Source organism: Oxyura jamaicensis, chromosome 4 (genome assembly GCF_011077185.1).
Source record: "Oxyura jamaicensis isolate SHBP4307 breed ruddy duck chromosome 4, BPBGC_Ojam_1.0, whole genome shotgun sequence".
Classification (NCBI taxonomy): domain Eukaryota; kingdom Metazoa; phylum Chordata; class Aves; order Anseriformes; family Anatidae; genus Oxyura; species Oxyura jamaicensis.
The window spans coordinates 56,131,723-56,144,511 of NC_048896.1; the positions used below are offsets into that span (position 1 = coordinate 56,131,723).

Below are 12,789 nucleotides of genomic sequence, written 5' to 3' on the forward strand. Positions count from 1 at the left end.
CACTGAAGCTTTCTCTCCAGAACATGAGGTCTAATCACAGCACAAATAAATAAATGCTTTTTTGCTGGAACTGACTTAAAAATCATGTAGCTCTCGAGAGGAGACTAATTGTGCTCACTTAGTTTCAAGTGAATAATTAAACTATGAGGAGTTATTGTTTTCCTGTCTTCCCCGTAATCTTTCATATTTGTTATTTTTTAGATATTCAACTTCTAGACTTTTTAGCATCAGTCAAGCTCTGCTGCTATTGTCTGAAAAATAAATATGTAAAGGAAATACTGCCACAGATTTTAATACATTGTATTGTTACAGTGTAAGTACCATCGTTGTAATTAAACTGCTTGAACATACAAACCATCAACTTCTTCTCTCAGGGAATCAGCCACCCAGGTGATTTTTATGCCTTTGAAAATCTCCCCAGAGACCCAATGCACTCTGCTTCTCCTGATTGTTCTTGAAATAAAATTAGCTTTTAGTCCTTTAAAATCTGTTGCTTTTATCTGCTACTAAATACATACAGAGTAAGCGCTGCAGGATCAAAACAAAAATAAGTTATTCCTCCCACACCTGTAGTTCTGATGGGATTTGCAGTTTCGCAAAAGTCAATAATCTGATTCTTTCTGTATTCGGGATCGTGGTGGATTACGGTAGGTCCCTTTGGACTGGATCGGGAACCTGCAAGGTGCCTGCAAATCAAAGCAGAGGGTGGGCAGAAAAGGGGCCTGAAAATGAGAGAGAAGGCATCAGAGCAGGCAGGTAGCCTGGTCTCGTGTGCTGGGGCAGAATTTATGACCCCCATGTTGCTCCTTCCAGGAATTTGTCTAGCAACCTCTTGAAGGCCTCTGAGAATAGTCTATCACCCCGTAGTGAGGATCTGGGCAGATTTCTTTCCAGTTAGAAATGTTTTCATGATGACCAAGCCATTCCACCATGTGCCCGTGACTGTCCTTACCTTGTTGCCTCTGGGGGACAGAGTAGGATGAGGGCAGGTCGGGGAAGGGGAAGAAGGTGAGGGAAGTGCTCAGGTGTGTGAGAGGAAGGTCATGGGGATGGAAGACCTGAACAGAGAGCCCTGGGAGGGTGAGGAAGGCAAGAAAGTACTGTTCATCCAGGCTCCTTGTCATCATGTTTCTCTCTACAGATGGGGTCAAATTTGTGATGTTTTTGAAATGTTTCAGATATTGAGTAAGAGTTTGGAAAAAGAGCACAACCTCAGCTGTGGAGAAACCTGGATCTGCCTTTGGGTCCTATCTGCAAACCTGAAAAATAGTAATCCTTTGACATGTAAGAAAGATGTGAACTTAATGCCTTTTTCTTGTCTTTTCTACCTTCACAGATGAACAGGAGCCAGCAGTCAGCAGTGATTCAGATATTTCATTGATTATGGCAATGGAGGTTGGACTCTCCGATGTGGAGCTTTCCACTGATCAAGACTGCGAAGAGGTGAAGTCTTGAAAAACAAACAGAGCTCCGACACTAAACTGCAGGGGAGGGTCACAGGGAGGGACCGAGTCAGCTTTCTATGATTTGGACCAGTCATGCACATGCCTCCAGAGCACTGTCACTCCTGCACACTCCATTCTGAGATGGTCACGAAAAGCAATAGCAACAGTTGTGTCTGCCTGGATGCAGTTCCATCATCTTACATACGTTTGGTTTGTTCACATGGGAGATGAACACTTCCAGTTTACCCACGTGCTTGAGAGCAGTCATGTAACTCTTCATGGCTCATAAATACACAACTGAAATGACAGCTTGAGTGTTTTCTACACTTGTTCGATCGTGTTTTTGTTTCCCCCTTTTTTTTTTTTTGAAAAGACGGATGTTTGTTACATTTGATTGTTTATAGTTTGTTATGGATAGACACGCTATTTTTGTTGACTATTTTTGTTGACTGATGCCCAGCTTTTTCAAGAGTTCAATCCAGAAACCTGAATCTCTGTTCATTGGTTACTTCGTGATCCAGCTCCGGGATGTATCACTGCCTGTTGCTTCTTAATGAAGTACACAGGGCTTCAGAAGGATGGTGCACCAGCACCCTGTAATAATGTGAAGCCTGCTTTCATTAAGTGGGGCCTTGGAAACTGTGTATTCTGAAGGCCTTTATTTGTAAGAGAGCTCTGAATTAAAAAAGATTGCAGAGATTTGCTTTAAAACAGCATTATGTTGACTTTTATGTAGAGCTCTATTTGAGACAAGTATGGTACAGTGTTGAGGGAAAGAAAAGCATTAAGCTTCACCCGGTCCTTGTGATCCTTTGCTAGATGTATGCTATCAGTAGTGGTCAGAACAGTGACAGCCTTTCTTCAAGTTACAGGGCTATAGCTGGAAAAGATCGAGTGTAATATTGCATCTTTGCTTAACTTTACAGACCAGATCTGACCAGTAGGCTGAAAGAGTCTGAGGGATTTCCAGAGGGTGCTTGTTAATAGCTGTGCATTATGCGGACAAAAAAACTGTTCTTAGATGGGATCTGGAGATGCTGATGTTGGTGTCAGGAATTGTTAATGAAGCAGGAGGCAGCTGGATGAAATGTTTACTTACCGCTTTGTGTTTTTGTTTTTGTTTTTTCTTTCTGTGTTTCTCCTCTTTTTTTCCTTTTTTTTTTTTAACTGCAGTTTTTGCCAGCTTGTTACCCAGCACAAGAGTTCAGGTGGTTCATTGCCCTCCAGAGTCCCTGTTAACACTGCTGCAAGCATAACGGAATACTTGCAATTTATATAAGTATATATACCAAAACACTTTGGGTAGGGAGGAAGGAGTTTGTAAATAAGGAGAAGTAACACAAATCAGAATGTCTAAATAATGACCTGTGATTATTGTTAGTCCATACTGAGTTATGCTTTCCAGGAAAAAAGCTTATTTTTACTTGTTCAACCTATGATTTCATTTTTCAAAATATTCATCTGTGAAAAAGCACTCTTAGTTAACTGTTCTACAAGAGTAAATGCTTTCTGTTGACAGTCAGATGATTTGAATCACATTACTGGCACCCGAGTAGGTCAGCAGAATCAATGATTTGTCTTATATCGAAATTTCATGGAGAGGTCAGACATCTTCACTTGTGTCACAGCAGCATCTCAAAACGCCACTGTTAGCAGTCTTGCTATATTTAATCTTCCTTATGGATTTATTTATTAGCTGTGGAAAACAGCTCCCACCCAAAATTCATTTTATCAGATCTTATTCAGGAACAAATGTGGTTAGAACTATCCCTAAAATTTTGGACAACTTGCTTTTTTTATTACAGGAAGAAGGAAGAATTATCCTCCATACTTTTGGTTCAGTTCATTTTATAGCTTATTTTTTGTGATGTTCTTAGTCCTAAATTGGAGGGTATCTTTGAGGCTTCAAAACCATGATCCAGACATGTGCCATTACATTTTTATATGACATTCAAAAGAACATCTCTTTTTAATTAGAGATGCAAGCAGTTGGAAATCTGTTTGTTGTAAAAAGGAAGTTAGAGACTGTTCTGCAGGGCGCGGCTGAGTCACTCTTGCCAATAGTTGTGGTTCTGTTATCACATTTTCCTTATTCTTTAATACCTCCTCTGTTCCCTGCCACTCTGGGAAAGGCCCACGCTGTCAGGGGAACCGATGCTGAAATTTACCCCTTCACAAGAGTTCACACAAGGTACCAATCACATCAGCTCCACTTAAGCTCTGGTAGTAATGCTGAAGTACAATTTAAGTGGTGCTTATACCTCATACTGGCCCTTCACACAGGAGTGAAATTCATCGTGAGTGACTTCAGGGGAAAGAGAAGCTGGTTATGTACCCAGTCAGGTCTCCCTATCAAAGAGCACACACCGGTACAGTTTCTTCCCTAGCGCTGGAGCCTGGGTGCTACATGTCACAGGAACATCACGAACACGATGTCCAAGTTGTCAGTGATCCTCTAACATCTGCCCGCGACTCCCAGCACACAAACAGAACTTCTGGCTGATTCATTTGGGTTTCAGAGGACCTGTCACAAAGACTTCTTTTTATTTTACAAGCTGAATTAACTTAATGGACAAACTGACCAATTGTCTGTTGCTGTAATGGAGTCCCCCACAGCACAGCAGAGCAAGCGAGGTCTGTGTTTGCACAATAGGCTGGGGGGAAAAAAAAAAAAAAAAAAAAAAGGAGGTGATGCTGAAGTGGGTCATTTGCAGGCAAAATCCTTAAAGGGAGATGTGCTCAATGGGACAACACACAGACTGTATCTGAGACCCTGCCCATGCTGCTAGAAGCTGGGAAAGGGTTTTGGAGAGGGAACACACTTTGCATGCTCTTTCTCTAAGTATCCCATCCTAGATCTGGTCCTTCAGGGGCCAAGGCTGGCCACCATCAGGGACAGGGTGCTAGGCTGGGTGAGATGATTTTGTGCACCACCATATAGTCTTTCAGAAGAATCATCCTAGCAAATCTGGGTCAGGAGACTTTAAGCTTTTGTTTTCCAATTTCTGCAGTTTTGCTCAGGAAAGATGTTTCTCCGTCTCTCTCTTCAGGTGCTGTGTAGCTCTGAGCGCTGTTACGTGATAACAAGTGCAAGGCCAGGTTACACAGCACTGAAGGCAGAACTTAGGAAAGCACTTAAGTAAATGTTTTAATCCGTCCTCATTCAGAAAAGCACTTAAGGCTAATTAATGTTGGACTTGCTCTGAAATTACATTATTTTCAACAGGTCTTCTATAGCATATTTAAGACTCTGGGTCAAATGGAAATGTTTTCCTCAGCAGGTCCTGGCTCAAATGTCCTTTGTATATATAACCTGTGAAATGCCTTGGCAATTTGAGGTGCTTCATAAATATTAAGACCCCAGAGGTATGTTTGTAACACATGTGAAAGCCTTCATTCTGTAGATCCTCATGCCCATGCACAGTTTTGCCTATGTGAATCTCTCCCCTGTAATTCCTCACAGGGTAAAACTAAATCTCCTCATGGGCTGGTTTGGGCGTGATCAGTCCCTTCCTGAGCGTTTTGTGATTCCTCGGTACTGCTGCCCACCACACCAGGGCTCTGGCATTAAATAGTTGGGATTCGTATGCTGGGGGCATGGCACTGCCTGCTCAGAACAGAGAGCAGCCTCTAGACTGCAGGCAGGAGGGAAAAAAATAATAATAATAAAAAAGTGCTCAGGTGTGTTATTCTGCACACTCGCTCCGTGGTGTGGATGGCTTTGCTGCAGCAGCCGCTGCCTGGACAGCACAGCTGGGACGGGGGGCCACATCCTGCACAGGGCTGGTGGCCAGAAGGCAGCACAGCTCTGAAAAAACGTTCTTGTCACTAGGCTCATCTTGTGTCTCTGTAAACTTCCTGTTCCTATGACTCTGAGGCTCTTTTCTCTTATTTCCCATTGGCAAGCACAGTATGGGAAAAGCGTTCGCCAGCTTGTCTTCACTCTGGCTGGGTTGCAGGAGGAAACCTGGACAGGCAGAGCCCATGCTCTGAGTTCCCTTTGGTTTTCACGGGTTTCACTGAACTGCTTCCCCAAAGGCCCATTCAATAGGCAGAAGGATGTAAGAAGTTGCATGGGCAGAGTTTTGTGCTCAGAACCAACCTAATTCATGCGTGTGGATGTGCAAGGCACCAGCTCTGCCACATCCCTTCCTCAGCTCACCCATTCTGCTGCAGGAACAGGTCTGGCACTGAGTGTTTTAGGCTGAGTGTTTTAGGTTTGTTTTTTTCCCAACTGCTTCAGAACTTCAAAAACAGGACAGGGACAATGGTAGTGCTGCAGTCTGTTCTTTAAGCAGTCTATAGAATTAAAATTCCACATACGCATATACAAGTACATTGATACAGCTATGGAAACTGCATTGTAGTGAAAACAGAAGCTGCTGCCATTTTTAGAGTGTTTCCATATGTGAGAGAACCTGGCAATAAAGAAAAAGGCTTTATAGAAGCAACTTGGAAAAAAATGTTGAGATCACATACTATGAGAGGTCCCTAGGATCTCACTGCTTTAATTTAATGACGTCTGGGTCATTTCCAGAAGATGCTGTTGCAAGAAAGTCCATACTTTGTCTCTTGTTGAATGACCAGTTTGTGATATGTTCTTACTTTGTTAACAAAATGAACCCAAGCAGTGGAGACAGATCTAGCTCAGAATTCAGTGTTTCACAAGGAATATGCATTTTGTGATCCGAAGTCTTTGTTGTTGCACCTGTTTATCCACCCTCTTTTCCCCTTTGCTAAATAAAAAGAAACGCTTGTCCAACTTGAAAAATGTTGAGCTCAGAAGATGTTTGCATGCAGAAGGATTGCCATGGCAGGTATCTGCAGATCACTTAACACCTCTACGTGCTTTTAGTCATCAGTACACAGTGACAGATTTTCTGTAAAACATGTTATATTTCCCATTCTGGTTAAACCTGGAGTGCAGTCATCATATAAATTTTCCAGTTTTTTGCCTTACAAACGTTTTCCTTTGAATGTATGCTGCAGCCCCTCGAGGGCATTCAGTGATTAATGGGCAAAGATCAGGGCACGAGCTCTCATGGATAATCTCAAGGCTGCAAGCCCTTGTTGTGACGATTGGTCTGTACTGAAACGATGACACAGGTTATGTTCAGCAGTGGGAGATGCCTTTCAGCATGGGCAGCAGGCAGCTCCCAGGCTGTGTTTGTAAGAGGCTTGTTCCTTCTTGGTCGTTGTCCATAGAAAACTGATGAGCATATAGTGTGAAATAAGCCAGGAGTGTGAGTTTACAGTCTGTGCAAACCAAGAAAACCGATAGTCATTTATGGCCTTCTATTTCACTAGCAATAATGAAGATTTTTTTTTTACCCATTGTTCTTGTAGAGCCCAGTTGTAGGGTGAAAGCTACTGGTCTGCTAGAGCTGTGGGCCAGGACGAGTCCAAATACAAGCAGGAGGACTTGGTTTGCTCTTGTGATGCATCTGTTTTGCAGGACTGAAGCAGCAGAGAAATCCAGCCTATTTCTTGCCAGCCCCAGGCACGAAGGATCGCGATAACATGAGCCTTGGCTGCAGGGAAGGGAAACACTGGGATCAAACTAAGGCCACGCAGCTCCTTCCCTCATGCCTCTCCCTCCGGTTGCTTCACACCAACCTCATGTAGCGCCCAGCCGGAGGGAGGCAGCCATGGTGCAGAGGGGCAGTGCCTTCGGGTGCACCCCATGCATCGCCCTGGTAGCATGGAAGGCCTCACGGATAAATGTCCTGTGGTACAGCTCATCATGGGGGCTGAGGAAGAGGCAGGCCCTGGGCCTTGGGCAGATTCAGGGGAACCCGACTGCTTTGTAAGCGAGGCTGCTGCCTGTTAGCTGCTGCTGGACTGCTGCTTCACTGAGGAGCACTGAGTGCAAACAGGCTCATTTCATTTACAGATGCAGTGTTTGAGCGTATACAGGGCAACCAGTCTGACAGATACAAATCAACTCAGTTAAAGCAGCAGCAAAAAACAACATAAGGAAATATTTTAGGGGAAAGGGAAAATGAGGGTGGAGGTGTTGTTTTAGCAGACTCTTTGAATAGGGACAACTCATCCAAGGCAAGCAGTTCTTTTCTTCAGACAAGCTGTTACCTGAACTAAATGATAGCTCTGCAGCTGGCAGGGGATCCAGGGGTGCGCGTGCAGCAGATGGCAGCTGGGGGCTGGGGGCGCCGAGCGAGGGCCAAGGGTGCCCTCTGCCGCGCAGCTGACAACCACCAGGCAGGAGCTGCTCCCAGCACTTTCTCTTCCCTGGTACTTCTGTTCTGTGGAAAACATAAATAAATAAATAAATAAATAAATAAATAAATAAAAGCTTTCTGAGCACAAGCTGTATTTCAAAGAGAGAAACAGAAGAGATGAGAGGAATGAAATGCGTTGTGGAGTTTGAATGGAAAGCCAACGGATGAGTTTTCCATCTGAAATTAATCTTGCCCCTCCCAACTATTTTAATTGTGAATTGGTGGAAGTTCATTCTTTCTGGAGTGAATGCCAAGAAGAAAAAAAAAAAAAAAAGGAGAAAAAGAAGAAATAGTGTTTTCCCTTTTTATTTCCTGATTTTTCAAGTCCTGTGTAGTGTTTAAAATAATAAGATCAAGGCGCTTGGTTGCTCTGAATGTATACGGTTATTACAGATGTCAATATCTAAACGTTTTGTATGTACTTAATACCATCCTCACTTTTTGTTTCACGTTTAGGAACCTGAAATGACTGTACCATTTTGTAATTAGAAATGTAAAGAGGGGACAGTGGGTGGGAGGGTCTGTTATTTTTATAGCAAGATGTTCCTTGTATTTAGTGAGCATTTAAAATGGTTTTGTACTTGTCAAAATATACATTCCATCCATTTCCAGAAGAGAATTATTTTTATTTAGAGTAGTTTATAAGCAAACCAAAAGAAAATAAAATATGATGTCCCGTTTGTACATGGTTCATGAACAGAGCAGAAATATCCTGTTTTCCAGTGATGGCTCCAAAGTTTTTCCAACAATGTCTCCTCTCACACACTGCACAGCCATACCAGCAAATGCCAATGTTAAAAAGGGAAGGAAAAAAAAAAAAAAAAAAGAACAAAATAAATACCATATGCATCAGCACACAGCTTACCAAAATAATTTCCAGTTAGGAGACAATGTTCTGTATCAGTGAAATTCTCACAGGATGATGTCCGTCCTGCTGAGGACACTGGGAGCGGCTCTGCTTCAGCCCTGCTCCTGCTCCACGGGGCTGACAGCCCGAGGAAGCTGGGGGGACGTGGCAGGGTTGTTGCGCACATGCATGCACACACACGTGTGAACTCACTCGCACACTGCATCTTCTGTTGTCTGCAGGTCCGTCAGGACTGGGGCCTATTCTTAGCTGAAGCTCTTGCTGGTACTGCAGGCGCTTTCTGTAGCCTGACCGTGTTGTGCTGTTTTTGACAGTGGAAACTGCCCTTCAGCTCCACGAATACAATAAAGTTCCTTTCTTCAGGTTGCTACACTTTGGTGTAGGAAACACCTAGAGAAAGACAACGGCAAAATCATCTTGTAGCATTTGTATAGGCAGTTCTTTTCCTTAGTTAGCTTTTTTTCCTGCTACCTGTGAATTCACTGCCAAAACAGAGCAGTAGCAGTTTGTGAAGCAAGCCTTTTTTTCTAGCATTACTTTCTGTACAGCACTGCACATATAGTTTAACTCTTTGCTGATACTTTGTAATGTGTACATCTTCCCTTTCAATGCACTTTATCTCTTGAAAAATGTGGAAGTCAGAGAGCTACCACCTTAAAGGGATTTGCCTGAAATCATGGGGCACACACTTTTTTTTTTTTTTTTCATCTTGCTTTGTTACATACTGTAAATGCTAAAGAGCATGGACAGTGACTCAGCTGGGGGAAGTACCAAAATGCTAAGGCTAATATTTGAAGCGTTATTCAGTAGTACAACACGGCTATTTTTGTTATATAGAAGATTATAATGTAAATATGTGAGACTGTGTTATTATGTACTAGTAAAATATTGCAACTATCAAAGTTAAGATTGTGAATTCTGAGGAATTTTATTGCAAGTTTTTTAATAAAACGAATCTGATTACTGTGTCATACGTATTTTCTAACAGACAGTAAAGTGGTATTTCCTGATGTGTCAAAGTCACTGATTGTTTCTCATTGAACATGGCTGCTGCTGACTTTGGCACGGAGGCAAAGCAGAAACTCTGGCCAGGAGGGACCCAAGCCGCAGCCTGGCCTCGAGCCCCAGCTGCTGCCCTTGTTCTCACCATCCTTCAGCTGCTTTTGGTCAGAAAGTGGCGGCTGTGCGGGAGATGAACACCTCCGCATCCTGGAGGAAGAGCTGCGGTCACCCTTGGCCCTGGGCAGCATGTGCTAAAATAGCTTTAAGGTGCACTGGCTCTGCCATGCCACAGAAAGCATCGAACCACCCATGTGAGGAGTTGTCTGTCTGCTCTTCCCTGTCCCACTCATCCCCAAAGTGTCCCTGGGAGCAGGAGAACACGGGAGAGCAGCCCCAGCCATACTGCCCATGCTGCTTACAGGAGGTTCATATAGGAAGTACATACTAGTACATACAGGAGGTTCAGGGCACGGTAAATATCCTGCCTAAAGAAATTCAAGACAAGTTTTGCAGTAGGTGTGAAAAAGATCTCCAAAACTGCAGCCCCACTGCAGGCAGACAGCTCACCCCAATCTTGGCCCCCAATCTCGGCTTGCCAGCAGGTGCCTTTTTGGCCGGCTGCAGCGCTGTGTTCAAGGCACGGACGCAGCACATCGGCTGGGGCCTGGCTCGGGTCTGCCCCAGCAAGCGAGGGAGGCAGCAGCCAGGGGCTAGGTCAGACCCAGCTCCCATCACCACCCTGCCTCCTGGCCCTGCTCGCTCCCACTGGGCTTTGCTATTGCTGCTTACACTGGTGGCCTGCAAGCTGGTTCCAAGCAGGAAAATCTGCTGAGGTTTAATGTGGCTTTGTCAGCAACACTGGGAATCACATCTGCCCATCCAACCCAGCCTGCACAGCCCTGCTCCACGGGCAGGAGCCTTCCTCCCCAGAATAATGGACTGGCTGCAGAGGGAGAATTGAGGTACCACCAGCCGAGGATCCTGGTCTCTCCAGCTTTGTTCCCTATGACCGCATACTTGCTGGGCAGCCACCGGAGGGAGCAGGCCCGGTTCCCCTGGCAGGCAGCAGTGTGAGTTGCTGTGGGATCTGCACACACAACACAGCTGCTGCCAGTGCTGCAGATCGTGTGGGCACAGCTTGCTCGGGTATCGCAGCAGAAGTAACCCAGTGTGCAGCTGCTAGGAATGGCATTGGGGCTATAAATAACGAGGGGCGTGAGGCACTTAATTCCAGGATGCAAGCACATACTTATGGCTGGGGTGACATCACTCTCCCCCACTGCGTATGGGCTCCATCTCTAGTCAAAGAGCAGCAATAAAGCTATGCTGCTCTGTGCTTGCTTTTTTTTTTTTCTTTTTTTTTCTTTTTTTTCCTTCCTAAGTCAAATGGTTCTCGCTCCTGTGATTCCAGGAGGTGACCTTCAGACCTGTCACAGGCAGTGGAGAGCACTCAGGACTCAAAAGGAATTATCCAGATTTACACTGTGCTAGCCAGCCAACCCCCGGTCCCTTCTGTCCCGTGATACCCAAAATGTGCTAGCAAAGCAAGCACGCTTTGTGCTGCACATCTGAGGGTGCCCTCAGGGAAGCTGCATTTGCCTGCACCAAGTCTTGGGGACCACTCCCAGGAAAACAGCTCTGAGAAGGCAGCACTGTAACACAGGGTGAGCAGGTCTGGGGGAGGCCCATGGGGAATAAGAGGACTTACAGTCAAAAAAAGAAATCAAATGGGTTGGTGCATTCATATCTACCATAGATCAGCCATAAGAAGTGCTCAGAGGGCAAGCCCTGGCCACAGCTGAAGCAGGGGATGCATCACCACCCTCACGTGGCTGGGCCACCCTGTGCTGCAGGCCACCACCACACTCCTCTGTCCATGCTACATCTGCACCTCAGCACCCTGGCTTCATAGTCTGGCCTGCCACCTGAGAGGTCACAAGGAGAGGCTTGCACAGGGAGACCAGCAGCAGCAGCTGAAGCCCAGGCAGATGTCCTCTTCCTGCTCTAGCTAGGAGCATGGTAGCTCCTGGCAGAGAGACAGAGCAGACATCTGGGAGTGGTAAGAGAGGTCTCACCGCCTGACAGTGCCCAGGGCTACAGTGTACATGGGCTGGGGGCAACGCCTTTGGTATTTGATGTTTCCTACAAGCCCTCAGCTTCTGGAGGCAGAGGGGAGGCAGAGGGGAGGCAGGGCCGTGTGGGACTGCAGCCTTAGCAACTGAGAAGTGTTGAAAAAATTGGGCGGTAAAGGCCCAAACCACATAAGGCCTCGCTCATCCTCCTCTGTGTGGAGCTCCTCACAGACATGCTCCTGTCCCTGCGAGACAGGATTCCTCTTCCCCAACAGGAGGCTCCCTCGCCCTGCAAATGCATCTCCCAGCCCTGTGCACCGTGTGCCGGAGCCGCAGCCATCGCCTCGGCCGCAGGCCCGTGGTGGTGGCGGTGGTGGGTCTCTGTGCTCCTGTCCGCTGGGGCTCCGATGGGCTTTTGCCCTATATCAGCACTCCAGCCTGGCTGCCTGAATGCAGAAGATGCCACATTTTGGCCAGGCTTTAGCCAAAGGCGTGTTTAAGAAGCAAATCAGTTGAACTTCTGTCAGTGCACGTACTTGTATCCATGTAGGAGTGGGTTATTTCGGCATGGCTTCGGCTGACTGAGGCTCATAAGCATTGCCAGGGCTGCCCTGTACAGGCCATCCCACTCAGACCTGGGCAGGGATTTGGGTGGGGAAAAAACGCACATCCAAGCATGATGCACTTTGTGGGGGTCCACGTCTCACATCCCACTCCAGCCCCACCATCAGAAACCCCAGGCGGTATACAGACACATTCACCTGGGCGCAACCCAGCCAAAATTCAGGCACACTTCAGTGCCACCCAGCACCTTCACCCAGCATCTGCCCCACACTCAGGTCAAGTTTCAGGTCTGTGAGGTATAACAAGCTGGCAGAACAGCCTCGGCACGTGGAGTTACTTCATTCATCTCCTCTGGTGTGCTTGGGTCTGAGAGTCAGAAAAATACCCCAAAATGGATGAGAAAAATCACACAAGAATGTGTTATTTTGATGAGGGTGGCAGTTTAGGATTTTTTGTTTATTTCTTTGTAATAATTGCTCAAAAGGCATAGAGAAAGGGGATTTTCTAATGGAGGACTGACACTGAATTTCACAGCCTTTCAGCTAGAAAACTGCTCTGAAAAAGCTCCTACACTCAGTGAAGTGCTAAACAGAAGCAGC

The 12,789-nt window shown here is 45.8% G+C and overlaps 1 protein-coding gene across 1 annotated transcript in view; it reads left to right on the top strand.

The window, feature by feature from the left end:
• Positions 1 to 9,520, top strand: part of RNF150 (ring finger protein 150) — a 121,591-nt gene extending 112,071 nt beyond the window's left edge. Inside the window, exon 7 of the mRNA XM_035323458.1 lies at positions 1,337 to 9,520. Coding sequence (XP_035179349.1) covers positions 1,337 to 1,455 — 119 coding nt within the window. The 3' untranslated portion in view covers positions 1,456 to 9,520. The remainder of the gene's footprint in view (positions 1 to 1,336) is intronic.
• The last annotated feature ends 3,269 nt before the right edge of the window (positions 9,521 to 12,789 follow it).